We start from the raw sequence: 18034 nt of genomic DNA, 5'->3' as shown, positions 1-18034 counted from the left end.
ATGCTGCGTGCGACAGATAGAGGCAAGATCAGAAAATGGGTGGAGCACGGGCTCATGGGGAAAAGCCAGGGGCTGATGCCCCACCCCTGCACCTGCCGCCTGAAGGCCAGTATCTCACTCTGTCTAATGGCAGGGCTGCCCTGGGCCTGCAGACTTGGCTCCCTGATTGCCCTTGCCTTTGCCTGCTTTGTTTGTATAGGCTTTTCACTGCAATTGCACATTGTCCGAATGCAGAGGACAGCAGAGGATGCCGTTGGGTTGCTGAGTTTTGCTGCACCAACTGGGAACCCACAGAGCTTTGGGGTAGCAATCTGGGCATGTGCCAACTGCACGGCTTCGACTTGGTTACCGGAATTCCTACGGGCAAGACGTCGCCTTGAGGACAACACACGTGCCGCAAAGTTTTTGAAACACACTCACAAACACACACAAACTGTTGCAGCCAGTCAGTAGGTTCCATTGGCCCCGTGCATCCAAACTGGCTCCTACCTGCTACCAGTTTTTTAATATCAACTGTTGTCGTTCCGAGCGAAAGGCATGGAGGGGAACAAATGAGAAGCGGTGTCGGCATTGATAGGGGACAAAAGCGCCAACCGCAAGCTTCATTGTAGCTTGGTATCCTGGCTGCATACTTTAGTTTGCCCCTCCCGGCCAAAGCTGGCACATCAATTTGGCATTAGCAGAAACCTCGCACAGTTATACATAACGTTTACCGGAGACCACACAGCTTTTGCAGACAGGGAAGGGCTCAAGGAAAGGCTACCAAATTCTGCAAGAGGCTGGTTTCCTTTAGCTCCTCCTGCCTCCCCACAACTCGGCTAAGAAACCAATAGAATCCCTCACCCAATTAAAGAAAAACCAGGTCTAAATTTCACTTCTTCAAAGGGTTGACTCCAAGCTAGGTTTATTGGACTGCTTCCATAGTGCCATAACTCGATCCATCCCTTATGAGTTTCAGAGGCTCCGACGGACACCTTGAGCCAGGTGTGATGTGATGCTGAGAGTGAGTTCGCTCAGACCAGGGAGATCTGGGTTCAAATCTCTGCTTAACTATGCTGTGTCCAGGCAGGGGGCAGACTGGGGCAGTCACATGCTCTAAGACAGCCTTCCTCCAAAGGCGCCCCCTAGAGGCATTCTAGCAGCCTCTGCGAATTCATTTACCGTATTTTTCGCTCCATAGGACACACTTTTCCCCTCTTAAAAACTAAGGGGGAAAGTCTGTGCAGCCTATGGAGTGAATGCAGGGGGGAGGCAGGCAGGTAGGTAAAGCCTACGGGCTTTTCCCCAGGAGGGAGAAGGGACTGACGCGGCCAGTCAGTCCCTTCTCCCTCCTTGTAGAAAAGCCCACAGGAGCCGCAGGCTCCTTAAAGGGTGCACGGCTCCTGTGGGCTTTTGCGGGAGGTGGGGGAATTGCCATAGCCGCACGTAGCCTCTCCAGCCGGGAGAGGCTGCGCAAGGCTAAAGAAGCCAAGGCAGCGAGCGTGATCCATCCCGCTCACTGCCTTGGCTTCCTCTTTAGCCTTGCGCAGCCTCTCCAGCCAGGGGATCCCTATGGCTGTCTTGGCTTCTTTGCTCTTTGGGGCTGGGGTGGGGGTAAATAATATTTTTTTTCTTGATCTCCCCCTCCAAAAACTAGGTGCGTCTTGTGGTCTGGTGCGTCTTATAGAGTGAAAAATACGGTATATTCTTATGAGCTGATGGCTTTGTCCTCTAGCTAAAAACAGCTGTTTCTCATTTCAGAATCACTTCCTGGGCTGCCTCCCCTCTTCCCCCACCCCTCAAAGGTGTTACAAACAAGGTAGGGGGGGACAGACTGGACCAAACATAGTGTTAGTTTAAACATTGGGTGTATAGCTGGGGGTCTCTCCTTGTCACGTACGAATGGGGGGAGTCGAGGGTTAAAAACAAGTGAGCGAACAAATGCCACCGAAATGTGGAAGGAAGTATATACTTGCCCAATTGGGAGAAAGGTCCTGACTGAGCCTCAAAACCTATAAAGAGACACACTGCATTTCATACGTCGACACGGAGAAAGGGCAACCGGACTTGGGCGGCAGGAGCCACGCAGCTGGGGCACCAGCGGGCAACAGCCGCCGGAACGGATTTGCCAGATTCACTTGCAAAGCCAGAGGCCCACCATCAGAACCAGAGACATGTGCATTTCATGGAGTTTCCCCAACCTGCGTCTCTCCAGTTCCCATCAGTCCCGATCATCCTGTCAGGGGCTGATGGGAGTTGGAGTCAAAGCTCCCAGAGATGCCCATTCTAGAACCCAGACCTGGCACCCGTGAAGTGGATCGACAGCAGCGGATTCTAGGCAAGCAACAAGTGGCACTTTGGCCATGCACAGCACATAGCCAGTGGAACTCCCTGCCACTGGCTTTTAGACAACCCAGTGGCGAGGTCTATCCATCAGGCAAGGCCTCTTTCCCCCTGCCTTGCCCCACCCTTTAGTTTCTGCTTCTCAATTTGTATTGTATTATTTTATGTACTGTGGCTTGCCGTTGTTTTAGAAATTATTTATTGTAACTGTTGAGTGGATTTCTGTTTAACTTTTATATGTTGATATTATTATTTTGTACTATTCTAATAATTGTTGAATGTTACTTTTTGATGTAGGTTGCTTATTTTAAAGCTTTGTTTTATTATCACATTTTTGTATTGCATCAGATTGTTATAAGTTGTACATTTTTTGTTTCTTCAGCTTGCAAACCGCCTTGAGTACTGTAAGATAGAAAGACGGTATACATATAATAATAATAATAATAATAATAATAATAATAATAATATCATCAACCATTAGCTATGCGACTAGAGCAGGCTTCCTCAGCCTCAGCTCTCCAGATGTTTTTGGCCTACAACTCCCATGATCCCTAGCTAGCACGACCCGTGGTCAGGGTTCATGGGAATTGTAGTCTCAAAACATTAAATACAACATTAAATACAATTTGATATATTGAGCGTTCTAGTTTCAATGTCCGCTCCCTCTTCCTTCCTATCTGTCCTACTTTTTCTTCCTATCCTATCTGGGTGGCCACTTGCCAGGAATTCTTTTAGCTGTGATTCCTGCATCGGAGGGGTTGGACTAGATGACCCTCAAGGTCCCCTCAAACTCTACAATTCTATGATGGTGATGATAAAAATAATAAATTACTGCTATTCTGCCTTTCCTCCTGAAAGAGGAGACCATGGCAGCAAACAAGTCCATAGTGGAAGTCAATTAAAACTTCTAAAAACAGTTTTAAAACCTTGTAAAAACAGTAAAAGAAACACCCTCATTTCTCCTTGTCCATCACTGTTCTTTTTCGTGTGTGTGTTGGCAAAGACTAGAAAATCACAGGGCCAGTATTAATGGATGAAAAAATAAAAATAAGGGTGCCTAATTGAGCTGGCATAAATCGGAGAATGAATTGGTGGGGGTGGAATTTGAGCATCAACGGAAGAAATGCACATAACCCTGATCATGTGGAACTTAGCAAAAGCCTTTTAAATGAATCTGGATTCAGACCAACTTAGGGGATTGTGACCGTCACATTTTGGGGGGCAATTTCCCATTGTGCAACGTCTCCCAAGAGAAGCAAAAGGTGTCAGTTTTAGGGAAGAGCTCCACCAACCATCTAAGGATAGGTGAATCTGTGAATTTCACACACTGTGTGAATTTCTGTGAATTTCCTCTTTTCCCACTCTTAAGCTCTCCACATTTCCACACCAGTTCGTGAATTTTTTAAAAAGACGTTCTCACGAAAATTCGCCAGCATATCACACACTTGTTTTGTACGCAACGTTGTTCGACGTGCGCATTTTTGCAAAGCAATTCCTCCCAGAATGCGTTTTTATCTGTTATCTCCACAAATACCATATTTTTGCTCTATAAGACTCACTTTTCCCTCCTAAAAAGGGGAAATGATGTATGCGTCTTATGGAGCGGATGCAGGCTGCACAGCTATCACAGAAGCCAGAACAGCAAGAGGGATTGCTGCTTTCACTGCGCAGCGATCCCTCTTGCTGTTCTGGCTTCTGAGATTCAGAATATTTTTTTTCTTGTTTTCCTCCTCCAAAAACTAGGTGCGTCTTGTGGTCTGGTGCGTTTTATAGAGCGAAAAATACGGTATGTCAATTTCCCCTTAAGAGATTTGTTTTTGTACAAACTACTTGGCCGGGGAACTGCGCTGCAAAGTTTGGAGAACGGCGAATCTCAAACGATGGAAACGTTTCAGTTTCAGAAAGCACAAATTATGCACGTTTGCTTTTTAAAAGAGAACCGAATCCAGTTTATCCTCCCTTCCGCACATCCCTACTTCCACCCCACAAATCCGCCCCCAAGCCACCCGCCCAGCTTGAGACCGATTCACTCCAAAGATACAGACTCCAAGAACGCACAAGGAAACAGGCAGACCCACCAACTCTTCGTACACGGGACACAAGATCAGAAACGTTCGGAGATGGATTATGTCGAAAGCCAGTCGCACAAAAGCAGTGGGATGGGGTAACCCATAAAAGGACGATGGGGAAAATATAATAAAACTGGGGTTGTGCGTCCAGCCCTTCGGTGTAGCCCAGCAACTAAAAGACTGTGCCATTCCTCATTCCAAAATATGGGGTGGACGGAAAGAAAGAAATCTATGTCAGGGCTATTCTCCTTTCGCTTACGCCGGTGTCAGGCAGATGCCAATGGAGGTTACATCAGCGTAAGCTTGTAGCAACGGGAGAATCCTAAAAAAAAAAAAAAAATGCAACCCAAACTGAAAAGGTTGGTTCTTGCAAAGGTGGGAAGGAAAGGGTGGGCGGTGGCTGCGGAGAGAAGGGGCACCGGAGGCCTTGGCGCCATAATTCCAGAATATCCCGCAGGAAAATGCATGTGAAGAGCTGCTATTACACCCCAAGGCTCAGGACAGCTTTCTAGAACCTTCCTTCTCCTTGGTTGCTCTCTTGCTGAAGGCATCACAGTGGAAACCAGCTTGCCCCTTACTCGGCTGCTTTGATCTGCGGAAACTGGCACTGCTGCAGATGCCATGTAAGACCCGTCCTGCGCTTGCAAGAACCTGGTCTTTTCCTGTGGCCTACACTTTGGAACTCCCTGCCTATTGAGACCAGCCACCTCCGCTGTACTCTTTCTGGGGCCTGCTGAAAATGTTTCTGTTCAGACAAGCCTGCCCAGATGTTTAGATAGCTGGTGCAAGCCTTAAGCTGCTTTTAGCTTATCGTTATTTTAAACCTTTCGAATGTCTTAAATCATTTTTCTTTGTGTTATGTACTGAGCCGAATAGGATCCAAAATGCAGCAGTCTGATTGGTCCTAGAACAATAGGATTCAGGATGCAGCAGCCTGATTGGTCCTAGAACAATAGGATTCAGGATGCAGCAGCCTGATTGGTCCTAGAACAATAGGATCCAGAATGCAGCAGTCTGACTGGTCCACAGGAACCACCCAATCCAGCTCCAGGTGGAAGTGAATCCGCGACCTGATTGGCCTACAGGAGAATCCCGGAAATAGCCAATCACATGGGGCCCATTGTGTAAATAATGTATATAAAGCAGACATTCTGGGGGAACTTCCATTCCTCGCTACTATGAGCTGAATAAAGAGCAATGTTATAGATAGTGGGCACCCATCTCCCACCCAGGAATTATACGCCTTCAGGAACCCAAACGCAGCTTGGATGTTTTCCTACGTGGCGGCAGCCAACATTTTGCCTTCCAGACGTTGTTGGACAGCAGCTCCTCTGGCCACTGGCCAAGCCGGCTGGAGGTGATGGGCATTTCAGCCCAACATCTGGAGAGACCTCATTGGTTCTCCTGTCCTGCACCAAAACCTCTGCACTGGGGGAAGTTTAGCCTGTTAGGGAGACGTTTCCTGGCCCAGTCTTCTTGCTGACATGCTGTGCCACAGTTAGTCGGTGTGGTGTGCATTCCAGATATTGCTGGACTACAACTCCCATCATCCCTGATCACTGGCACATCTGTGATCTAACCTGCTTCTTCTGTTACAGCACCAATCGGGTGCTCAACAGTCTTGTTGGACTACAACTCCCATCAGCCTGAGGCAGCATGCCCATATGCTCCTGAGGGTGCTGGCTGGGTGTTCATGGGAGTTGTAGTCCAAAATATTTGCAGAGCACCAGGTTGGCAAAGGTTGTGTTATACCCTCAAGTTGCATTTTAAAAATCCCCAATCTGGTAGTGAAATCCAGTAATTGCTGCCTGCCCTGGGCTCCTTTGGGAGGAACAGCAGGATAGAAATTTAATCAATAGAATACTGTAAGTAAATAGCTTTTTTTAAATATCCTTCTAAATGCTATTTGAACTTTGCACATTTGTGACTTTTTCCCCTTCCCAAAGACAATGTTGTTGACTGCAGGTCCACGTAAAGGATGTCAGCAATGATATCCTTGCTTGCTGGTGCTGTTCAAACAAAGTCTACAAACTTTTAACACAGAAACAAACATGTTACACATCATGCCTACATCCTCAGAGTTTCCTGCACAGTGGAACGCGGGCCACTGACAACATAGAACAGCAAGTCCCGTCTCACACGGACGCCATGGGCGGGGGAAGAAGGGGAGGAGGGCCCCCCAAAAAAAAATTAAAAAGAAAAGCAAAAAAAAAAGCAAACAGCAACAAAACAAGAGCCGAACCCCCAAAACAAAAACGGGGGGACGTCCAGAAGCACAGCGCAAGAGGCAACGCCAGGCACGCTCGGCTCACCCACCGGCCGAATTCAGAGATTGTAAAGAAGAGTGCAAGCTCATTTGGTGGGACGAGGATCTGAGCTCAAAGTAGGATCTCCCCGGAAAGCTGTTTTGCAGGTTAAGGGTGGAAGAGAAGGGGCTGGATCTACGCAGCTGCAGCCTTTCCAAAGGCACTGGGAAAGTCAGGGCCTGCTCCTCCGGTTCGGAGTCTAGATGCAAGATCAAGGCAAACTCAAGGTCAGAGCTCCCCAAAGAGGTGATTCGAATAAGGCACCCGAGCCCTTCCTTACCTGTGCAAATGCAAAGAGGGGGGAGTCTCCCAAGGGGAGCGTGGCTCCAGGGGCAGAAGGTCAGCTCCCAGCAGTGGAGGGGCATATGCCCACACGACCCAGGGTGGGTGCGCCCATTGAGGGGGGTGGGGCGTGCTCCCGAGGGAGGGCACGGAGGGTGCCCTCCCAGGCACGGGATAGCCACTTGGGTGCACGATGCACTCAACATTCGGTGCACCGCTCACCTGCAATTTCTAAGCCACCTCCTGCTGTCCCCCTTTTCCCCGACGGCTCGGGGTAGGCTTGGGAGTCGTGGGCGGGCGGCGCGGCAAATGTCACCCCCCTCAGTGAAGACACCCGTGGCAGACTGCCCCCACCGCACCCTCCTCCCTCCGCCACTGGCTCCCAGTTATGGCTTTACCAAATTGGGGGGGGGGGAGCTCACAGGGATAGGAGAAGAAGGGGAAGCCCCACCAACGGCATTCTGCTAGCTCATAATAATAAGAATAATAATTTTTATTGATACCCCGCCCTCCCCAGCCAAGGCCGGGCTCAGGGCGGCTAACAAGCAATAATAAAAACAAGTTGAATGAATACAACTTAAAAAACAAGATTAAAATACAACATTAAAATCCTGAAACATTAGAATATTAAAATGCAGCCTCATCGCAGGAGGAGAAAGGAAAAAGAAAAAAGGAAGAGGGGGAGGGAATCAAATTGGCTCCAAGCCAAAGGCCAGGCGGAACAACTCTGTCTTACAAGCCCTGCGGAAAGAAATCAGATCCTGCAGGGCCCTGGTCTCATGAGGCAGAGCGTTCCACCAGGCCGGAGCCAGAGCTGAAAAGGCCCTGCCTCTGGTTGAGGCTAATCTAACTTCCTTAGGGCCCGGGACCACTAGGGTGTTGTTATTTATGGACCTTGAGGCTCTCCGTGGGGCATACCAGGAGAGGCGGTCCCGTAGGTACGAGGGTCCTAGGCCGTGAAGGGCTTTAAAGGTCAAAACCAGCACCTTGAACCTGACCCTGTACTCCACCGGGAGCCAGTGCAGCTGGAAAAGCACTGGGTGAATATGGTCCCATGGCAGAGACCCCGTGAGGAGCCTCGCTGCAGCATTCTGCACCCGCTGGAGTTTCTGGGTCAGCTTCAAGGGCAGCCCTGCATAAAGCGAATTACAGTAGTCAAGCCTGGAGGTGACCGTCGCATGGATCACTGTGGCCAGGTCGGGGCGGGAAAGGTAAGGGACCAACAACGTCGGATGCAACCCTATATACAAAACTCTGCATACAGATCTACAAAGCTGGGTGCAAATCTATAGATATACACATGTGTGTGTGTGTGTGTGTGCATGCATGTGTGTGCACGCGCACACACACACTCCTCAGCCAAAATCCTTGAACAAGCAAACCTTATCTTTAGGCAAGTAAGAGCCGTGGAACAGTAAGAAGAGACATTGGCTGTGGACTCTCGTTCCCTGGTGGTTTTTAAGAAGAGCTTGGGTGGCCACCTGTCCAGGATGTTTCAGGTGAGATTCCTGCCTTGCAAGGGGTTGGACTAGGGTTGTAGTGTAGGGAGGGGGGAGGGGACTCCCAGGGCAATTGCTCCGGGCACATTTTTGGGGAGGGAGCGCTGCTCATGCCACCTTCCTTGAGCCGGCCCTTTGCAAGACTGGAATATGATCAGATCCCAGCCTCACAAAGCGGCTCAGGGAGGGTGCCTTGAGAAATAATAATAATTTTTTATTTATACCCCACCCTTCCCAGTCTAGAAAAATGGGCTCAGGGCGGCTAACAACAAATTTAAAACACTTAATTGATGCAACAAAAAACAGCATACCATACAGTATAAAACGTGAATAACAATAAAATCAATTTAGGGGGGAAATCCATCCAATAAACATTAGACGATCACCAGGGCTAGCTGGCTAAATTAGTCCTGTCTGGGCCAGCGAGGAGACCAGGGGAGAATTAGCTGTGGGATCCCAGAGCGGGGAATCTTCATAAAAAGGGGAGGGGGAGGGGGAGGGAAGGAAGGGGAATAAAAGATCAGGCTAAGTTCGAATTGAAAGCCAGGCGGAATAGCTCCGTCTTACAGGCCCTGCGGAAGGAAGTTAAATCCTGCAGGGCCCTGGTCTCGTGGGACAGAGCATTCCACCAGGTCGGAGCCATCACTGAGAAGGCCCTGGCCCTGGTGGAGGATAATCTGACTTCCTTAGGGCCCGGGACCTCTAAACTATGATTATTCATGGAACTTAAGGTCCTTTGCGGGGCAGACCAGGAGAGGCGGTCCCGTAGATACAAGGAAGATGCCATGCACCTTCCAATCCCAGCCCCAGCCTCGAGCCCCTTTGCAAAGCATTGCAAGGCCCTGTGCCGCTTTAGGAGGCTGGGGTCACTCCAGCCTCGCAAAGCAGCTTGGGCTGGGGTCACTCCAGTGGCTGTGGTGGCTGGGGCTGGTCCACAGCAGGCTACGTTCACCCTCCACACCCCCAGTGCATGCCCCCCCCCGGCGCCATGGATACATGCTCCACTGCTTAGTTGGACTAGGGGTCCTTTCCAACGCCACCGTTCTTTGATTCCATCTTGCCAAAGTTTCACAAGAGCTCACAGAGAGCAGGGGATCTTGTGAGATTTCGGCACAGTCCTCTGTCGGAAGATGGCACTGCTGCCAGTGCTTTGTGGGCTCTGGCACACAATGCAGGAAGAGAGGCACAGCGCCAGTGGCGAGCCAAACAGTGCAGGGAGGGGGTGGCTAATGCCTGTTCCGTCTCAAGTGGCAAAACAGCCTGTTTTAGGGGCTGAAGGGAGAAGTAGGAAAACGGAGGCCAAGGGGGAATTTGAAGGCTGTGCGTGTCAGAAGAGAGGGAGGCAGAGGAAAGCTTTACAGGAGCTGTTTCCCACTCGAGAGAGAGATATAAAAGAAATAGACTCTGGGTCTCAAGGAGTTGCCTCTGCGCTCCAACAAAACACCAGGCGCTCCCACCTGTAGGTGCACCTGCGGACTCATACAAGGTGAAAAAGAAGTCAGGATTAAAAAACTGTGAATGATCTCACTTCCTGGGAGTAGGCTGCCTGAGCCAAGAAGCGGCCCCTCCCCAGGGAGAGTGCCCAGCAGCTCTTCCCCATCTTCTGACATTACTGAATCACACTGACTGATGAGTTTGTTTTTGCCTGTTTGCTTTACTCATACGCCAACGCGTTAGAGACACTAGAGCGGTCGCTGCTGCTGCGGTTGTTGCTTTTCAGCGCTGCTGTGATTGTCGCAAGCCGCTTGGAGCCCCACGTTCATTGTTGGAAAAGCAGGCTGCAACTATTAAATAGAAAAAATGGCCAAATGCGCGACACGTTTTTGGAACGGAAGGGGCAGGGAGGACAGAAATCGCTTTTGACGCCTTTTCCCCAGGTGACATTTCTCTCCTTTTTTGAGGGAAGGGGGTCTCCAGTTTAGCAACCCAAACAAGGAAGGGCATCTCCTGCAAGAATTCCTAAGATGAGCCTAGGCAAGGAAGGACCCCCCTGGCCCTTCTTCAGTGGAAAATGCCTCACCCCTGATCCCGGCAGCCATGACTTACCCTCGGAGGTCTGCAGGACCAGCATCTTGCTGTAGGGGCTGACCCCGGTCTTGTTGAAGGCCTTGACCCGAGCACTGTAGGTGCTGTTAAAGTGGAGTCCATCCACAGTGCACATCGTCTCCTTCCCGACATACACCTCCTAAGGATACAAAGATACAAAGCTGATGTATGTGTGGGAATGTTCAGGGAGGCATATATTGTTTATTAATATCCTTACTAACTCGCGCTAGCAAGTTCCTTTACATAGCAGAGTTTACATTCCCCTTCTCACGCACAGCAGATAGCTGGTTGCAGGCTCGTGTGAGTCTCTCACCGTTATACAATTCAGTCTGTCTCAGAATGAATTGTATAGTTCCTGGTAAGTTCCCTTGAATCCCTCTTAAATGAATGAAGACATGACAATCTTATTTAAAGCCAGTAAAAGAAGTTTACTCACATCAGTTCACAGTTGGATTCCTGAAGGCAGACTTAGTTACAAAATATGTACATGTGGATATGGGAGAATCATCCCAGTGCTTATGCTAGATGAGAAGCTAGCATAGCAGTCCTAGCTAAGAAGCTGGTCAAACAAAGAAGGAAGTCAGAGAGAGAGAGAGTGCTGCGTGATTTGTGCTTTTTGTTACCTGGACAGGTAAGATCACGCCCACATCTAGTCACATGCAAGGAAGGATGCTCCAGGCCAGGAGGAAACAGGAAGTTTCGACTGGCTGACCAATATCCCCTTGCATGTCCACTCTGGGAAAACAAGGAATGTTGCATTTGACTGCTCCCAAAGGGAACGGGCCCTTTCTGAGAAGCTTTGCAATGCAGCAGAGATCTGGTGTGCACAGTGGGAGGCAAGATCATAGGCCAGCCTTTGCCAACCTGACGCCCTCCAGATGTTTTGTACCACTACTCCAAAAGTCCACGCTGGTTGGGGCCGGTCGGAGTTGTAGTCCAAAATATCGGTAGGCAAAGGAAGACTCTGGCTCAAATCGCAGTTGAGTCAACGACAATCGCGAATGTCCAAAAAATTAGGATTGCGAGAAGTTGCCTTGTGCTCATTGCTGTCTACACTGACTGGCAACAGCTCTCCAAGGATTCAGGAAGGGAGCCTTTCCCAGCCCAACTTGAAGATGCTGGGGACTGAAGCAGGGTGCTTCTGCATGCAGAGCAGGTGCTCTGTCACTGCGCAATGATCCTACCTTAAATATATAGGGTAATACAGGAAGCTGCCTTATGCAGCCAGGCCACTGGATCATCTAGGTCAATATTGTCCACACTGACTGGCAGCATCTCTCCAGGGTTTCAGCCAGGGGCATCTCAGGGGCATCAGAAATTGAACCTTGGACCTTCTACAAGCAAAGCAGATGTCCGACCACGCAGCCGAGGCTGCTCCCCAGCGAATATATTACATATATTTGTTTTTTTGATTGCTGCTCCTAAGAAAAATTGATTGTTGAGTAACTGTCCCTGAAACTCATAGCTCCCCAGAGAAACGAGGAGGATAGGAAGCAATTGCCTTTTATTTCCAAGATGTTGGAGGCAGCTATTTTAAGCCAGCCCCCCCCCAAAAGGCATCTGTGCTGCCTTAGCTTTCCACCCACCCAAGTCTCACATCAGAAATCTATTCTCGATTGCCTACGCACACAAAGCGTCAGTGGTTTCAACCCCTGCATTTCAGGGACTCGGACTAGACCCTTGGGGTCCCTTCCACCTCTACAGTTCTGTGATTCTAGGGTCCCAAAGCCACTGCCGCCCTTCAGAGGAGGTGGTTGTGGGCTTCACAGCCCCACCACATGCTCGGTGGGTGAAGGCCAGCCCCCACGCGATTGGGGGGATTCCCAGCCGCGTCACCCCCTGGCCAGCCAATTGGCCGGTTCAGGGGGCGTGGCCTGCCCTATAAAGGCAGAACACGGCTGGGGATCTCCCTCTTTGCCGCTCATCAGCTGTTCCAGTTTCCCACTGAAATATACTCAGAGTCGCAAAGTGATTTCATGCTCTTTATTCAGCTCATAGTGGTGAGGAGGAATGAATGAATGTCCCCTCAAAGTATCTGCTTTATATACATTATTTACACAATGGGCTGCACATGATTGGCTAATTCCGGAATTCTACTGTAAGCCAATCAGGTTGTGGATTCACTTCTATCTGGAGCATGATTGGGTGGTTCCTGCCAACCAATCATACTGCTGCATTGTTCTAGGACCAATCAGACTGTTGCATTCTGAATCCTATTGTTCTAGGACCAATCAGACTGCTGCATTCTGAATCCTATTGTTCTAGGACCAATCAGACTGCTGCCTTTTGGATCCTATTGTTCTAGGACCAATCAGACTGCTGCATTCTGAATCCTATTGTTCTAGGACCAATCAGACTGCTGCCTCTTGGATCCTATTGTTCTAGGACCAATCAGACTGCTGCAGTTTGGATCCTATTCAACTCAGTACATAACACCCACCCTCCCGCCCTATAAGGTTTTCATTCCTTGACCTTGCTATGGACCTTGGTTGGTCACCATTGAGGGGCCTGGTAGGAATTTCCCCACTTGGCAAATTGGCACCAGCCACTTGGTTTTCGCCTACCTCGTAGCAAATCGTCACAACTTCCTTGGTATTGGTGGTTAGGCATTGGTGTTGCTCTGTAGATGGAAGAGGGGAGGTAGCGCCATCACCTGCCCCACATATTGAAGGGTAGTCCGATAAAGGATCCTGGGGGGCATGGCCCTGTCCGAAGCCTATGGAGGTGAGGGCCCAAGGCACGCCCCCTATCAGTGACCCCGGGGGAGTTCCTAGTTGATGTGCATCAGCAGGTCTCCCCCTACTGGTGGTTAACCCTTCCCGGACTTCCAGCGGACGGGCTGGAGTCGGATATAGTCGGTTAGGACCAATGCCTAAGCCAATACCGCTCATCACCTGTAACCAATAAAAGTTGTGGCCTTTTTTAGCCCGTTAACCTTAATAATTGTGTCAAGTGTCATTATTTCCACCTGGGGGGCACGGGAACTCACCACGCGATTCTATTTGAGTTTAATGGTCTTTTAACGAGGTTGGGTGGCCACCTGTCAGTTGAGATCCCTGCATCACACGGGGTTGGACCAGATGACCCCAGGAACCCTTCAAACTCTAAAACCCGGAGCCAGCACTATTCTTCCTCCCACCCACCACCCACAATGTAAAAGCGCCTCTCATAAAACATACCCTGAACTGACCACCATTCCCATCATCCAACTCCAGGATGTATCCGTCCACTTGCACCGCGGAAAGTGGGGGCTGCTTCCACGACAAGGTGGCACTGTTGTTCTGGGTGCAGCACTCTTCCAGCTGGAGGATTGGGGGGGCCGGCACTGGGGAGGAAGCTAAACAGAAATTAGTGTAACCCCGACTTCTACCGCCAGCCAGGGTGGAAATCGGGGCCTCTGAGTTCTGCCAGAGTTTGTTGGCTTATTACCCATCCTTCACCCTAATATTATAATAATAATTATAATTTATACCCCGCCCATGTGGCTGGGTTTCCCCAGCCACTCTGGGCAGCTCCCAACAGAATATTAAAAGCACGATAAAACATCAAGCATTAAAAACTTTCCTCAACAGGGCTACCTTCAGATGTCTTCTAAACGTCATATAGTTGTTTATTTCCTTGGCATCTGCTGGGAGGGCGTTCCACAGGACGGGCACATTGAGGGGCGTCCCACATTGAGGGAACCGCCAGAAGGCCCTCGGAGCTGGACCTCAGTGTTCGGACTGGACGATGGGGATGGAGACGCTCCTTCAGGTGTACTGGGTATACTGAGGTCCAGCGCTGAGGGCCTTCTGGCGGTTCCCTCGCTGCAAGAAGCCAAGTTACAGGGAACCAGGCAGAGGGCCTTCTCGGTAGTGACGCCCGCCCTGTGGAACTCCCTCCCACCAGATGTCAAAGAAATAAACAACTATTTGTTGTTTAGAAGACATCTGAAGGCAGCCTTGAAGTTTTTAATGATTGATGTTTTAATGCATTTTTAATCTTTTGTTGGTAGCCGCCCAGAGTGGCTGGGTAAACCCAGCCAGATGGGTGGGGTATAAATTATTATTATTATTATTATTATTATTATTATTACCATCATCATCATCACTATCATTATCTTTATTATTATTAGTAGTAGTATTACTGTAAGAGGCTGTCCATGTCTATAATAACCCTTCAAGTAATATAAGTAGTGACGTTTCTGTACCTTGGCATTATATGTTCTGTTTTAATTTTTGTACTGGAATTGTAGGTGATACTCCTGGGGGCCAGCTAAAACTTGCCCATTTTTCTTCTATTCTAAATTACTGGGTGTATAGAAATCAGTAAGCCATCTCATCTTCTTGTTCATTAGCCCCACTTTTGGGGAAAAAAGCTATATAAATACTGTCATTACTGCAAACTGAGACCAAATTGCCAGTTCAGAACTTCCTTCTCATTAGCCCTGGGAACCGCAGTTCCCCACAAGCCTACAGTTCCCACCCAGGTGGCGTTCTCTGGCAGGCACCCTGAGCGTCGCCCTCCAACAAAGCCTGTTTCAAGACGGGGGTCTGGATATCCCTTCCCCTTGCGAGGCTTTGAAGTGCCACAATGGCGCAGATGGGCACCTCACAGCTGGCAGGTCGCCCAGGGGCATCGCCAGCAAACATCTGCCTGTTGCTGGGTCTCTCTGCTCTGCCACTCTGCCCCAGATGGGGCCTGTTGAGATGTGCCAATGCAGCTGAGCTGGCAAGGAGGAGAGGAACGGATGCGAAGGCAGCTGGGCAAGGAGGGCTGCATTGTGCCCAGTCGTGTGAATGCAGGAAGGACAGGTCTTGGAATGAACGGCATACAGAGGAAGGAGGGAAGCAAAGGCTCCCATTTCTGCATCAGATTTATTTCCCCTGTTTCCTAAAATGGCAATTGTGCAGCCATTACTGCAGGCATGTAAACATGGGGATTTTCCATCCTGAGAAAGCTAGATTGTCATTCTCTCTCTCTCTCACACACACATATAAATAATTTTAATTGAATTTTCTGTTTTGCCATTTAAAATACTCATTTTACATCCTTATGATATCAATGACTTCCTTTCTTCTCTTTCCATGGTTCATTTTACATATCATAAATCCCTGCACATTTTACAAAAACTATACCATTCATTATTCTATTATTGCATCCATCAAAACTTGTTTACACTGTTGAATTTATCTTAACTGCACTGGCTCCCGGTGGAGTACAGGGTCAGGTTTAAGGTGCTGGTTTTGACCTTTAAAGCCCTATACGGCCTAGGACTCTCGTACCTACGGGACCGCCTCTCCTGGTATGCCCCACGGAGGACCTTAAGGTCCACAAATGACAACACTTTGGAGGTCCCAGGTCACAAGGTGGTTAGATTGGTCTCAACTAGGGCCAGGGCCTTTTCAGTACTGGCCCCAACTTGGTGGAACGCTCTGTCACAAGAGACCAGGGCCCTGCGGGACTTAACATCTTTCCGCAGGGCCTGCAAGACAGAGCTGTTCCGCCTGGCCTTTGGCTTGGACTCAGTCTGACCCTTATGTTTCCCTCCCCTTATGGTCTTGATCTATGGAGAAATGAGGCTGCATTTTAAATTGCATTTTAACCTGTATTTTAAATTGTCCCCCCCCCCCCATTATGTTTTAATTGTAATTTTACCGGTGTTAGCTGCCCTGAGCCCGGCTCTGACCGGGGAGGGCGGGATCTAAATAAAAATTATTATTATTATTATTATTATTATTATTATTATTATTATTATTATTAATGCTGCCAGCATTTTCAGCTGCACACAATAATTTCCCATATATTCAATAAACGTTTTCCAATCTTCTCTAAATGTATGTTCTATATGTTAAGTCTACAAGTTGTGCATATTCTCTCAACTTAAGTTGCCATTCTTCTTTGGTTGGGACCTCGTTCGTTTTCCATTTTGGGGCTAGCAAAACACAGGCTGCAGTAGCAGCATCATACATAAATAAGCTTTTGACTCTAGTTTTTTTTAGGAAAGTACTTTTAAACATTTTTTTCAATTCCTTAGGGATCATTTCCCAATACTCTTTTCCCCTTTTACAAGTTCACTGGACTGTCATTTTCCTAGCCCAGAGGCTATGTCCGCAACTAAGGACATAAGAATGGTGCAATGAGTTGGTGCGCTCCATGTCTGTTGTGCTCCTGTTTTAGTAAGATGGTGTTGTGAATCTCTAGGATTCTATCTAAGAAGAGCCTGTTAGATCAGGCCGACTGGGGACTAGAGACTGGGGTGCCGGGTAACATTCCTAAAGAAACAAGTTAACATTACTCGTCTTGGTCCATATGGAAATGTTATCTACCCAGACTCACTAGCAAAGCTCGGCTTTTAAAACTGGTTTCTAGGGAACAGTGTTTCAAAAAAGACATTTAATTATTGTGCAGTTGTTAGTCACCCTGAGAACTTTGTTCAAGCATGGGAGATAACATGCCTAAAATAAAATTCTACCTAGCGGCTGTTTTAAACCTGCTGTTCTTTCCTTTTTTTATTTTTATAAAATATTTATTAAGGTTTTAAGAATTTATATAAAATAGAAAAAACAAACCAAAAAACAAAAACAGTAAAAATACATACAAACCATACAAAACATATACAACAACAAGTATAATTTCAATCCCTTATATTCATAAAACTTACTTTCCCGACCTCCTCATGCCTCCCCTTTCTGTATTCCAATCTCTAATTAATTCAATTCAGCAAATCCTTCCCCTAATTTCTGTATAATTTTTAACCTTTCTTTTCTTGATCACATAATCATTACAGCTTATAACCACTTAATTTCTGAATCAACATCGTTCTAACCTTCAATAATTTTACAATGTTTCCTAAGATAGTCCTTAAATTTCTTCCAATCTTCTTCCGCCGTCTCTTTTCCCTGATAAACCTGCTGTTCTTTCCTCCCCCTCGTATTTTCATGCCTGGCACTCCTTCCAAACAGACAGAGACAGGATTGCTCTGACATTTACCTTTCATTTGCATGAAGTCCAGCTGGTGGATGGTCTGCAGCAAAGGCCCACTGTCCAGGTTCAGATCAAAGTCTGTTGTCATCCTTGGGGAGAGGGTTCCTTTCCCCCACTGGTCCTCTGTCAGGTGGACTCTCCTTATCAGCGCATCAGAGATCTGGTGGCAAAGGAGACGGGTGAATCAGAGTGTGCGAGGCTTGGATAAATATAGGGATGGAGAAGTCTCCCAGGGGTGAGGAAGGTCACAAGCCTTGATAGCCAAAATGCAAATTCCATCCTTAGACGCAGGATACCCTTTGACTGCCATACACTTGTGGGATGTGAAACACAAGAGCAGTCAAGTACAACATTCCTAGAGTGAACATCTTTACACATGGGGAGGAGTGTTTGTCCAGCCAGCAGGTCAACTTCCTGTTTCCTTCTGGGCTGGGACAGACTTCCTCTGCATGTGACTAGAGGTGGGCATGGCCTCACCTGTGCAGGTAATAAGAAAAGCACAGGGCAGGGCAGCCACCTCTCTCTCTTTGACTACCTGAATCAA

The 18034-nt window shown here is 48.4% G+C and overlaps 1 protein-coding gene across 6 annotated transcripts in view; it reads right to left on the bottom strand.

Moving 5' to 3' along the window:
* The window catches only part of TRIM9 (tripartite motif containing 9), a 72920-nt gene that overhangs the window by 9653 nt on the left and 45233 nt on the right, over nt 1–18034 (bottom strand). Inside the window, exons 5-10 of one of the 6 annotated variants that reach the window (XM_083612845.1) lie at nt 17497–17650; nt 13704–13861; nt 10525–10663; nt 6708–6896; nt 1956–1991; nt 490–513 (exon numbers count right to left, since the gene is read on the bottom strand). In XM_083612845.1, coding sequence (XP_083468971.1) covers nt 490–513; nt 1956–1991; nt 6708–6896; nt 10525–10663; nt 13704–13861; nt 17497–17650 — 700 coding nt within the window. The remainder of the gene's footprint in view (nt 1–489; nt 514–1955; nt 1992–6707; nt 6897–10524; nt 10664–13703; nt 13862–17496; nt 17651–18034) is intronic. The other 5 variants (XM_083612846.1, XM_083612847.1, XM_083612848.1 and 2 more) reach the window with 5 other exon arrangements.

Source organism: Podarcis filfolensis (assembly GCF_964270895.1).
Source record: "Podarcis filfolensis genome assembly, chromosome: 1".
In the NCBI taxonomy this organism is placed as follows: Eukaryota; Metazoa; Chordata; class Lepidosauria; order Squamata; family Lacertidae; genus Podarcis; species Podarcis filfolensis.
Note: the sequence above shows the minus strand (reverse complement) of the source record. Positions and strands in the feature narration are given on the sequence as shown.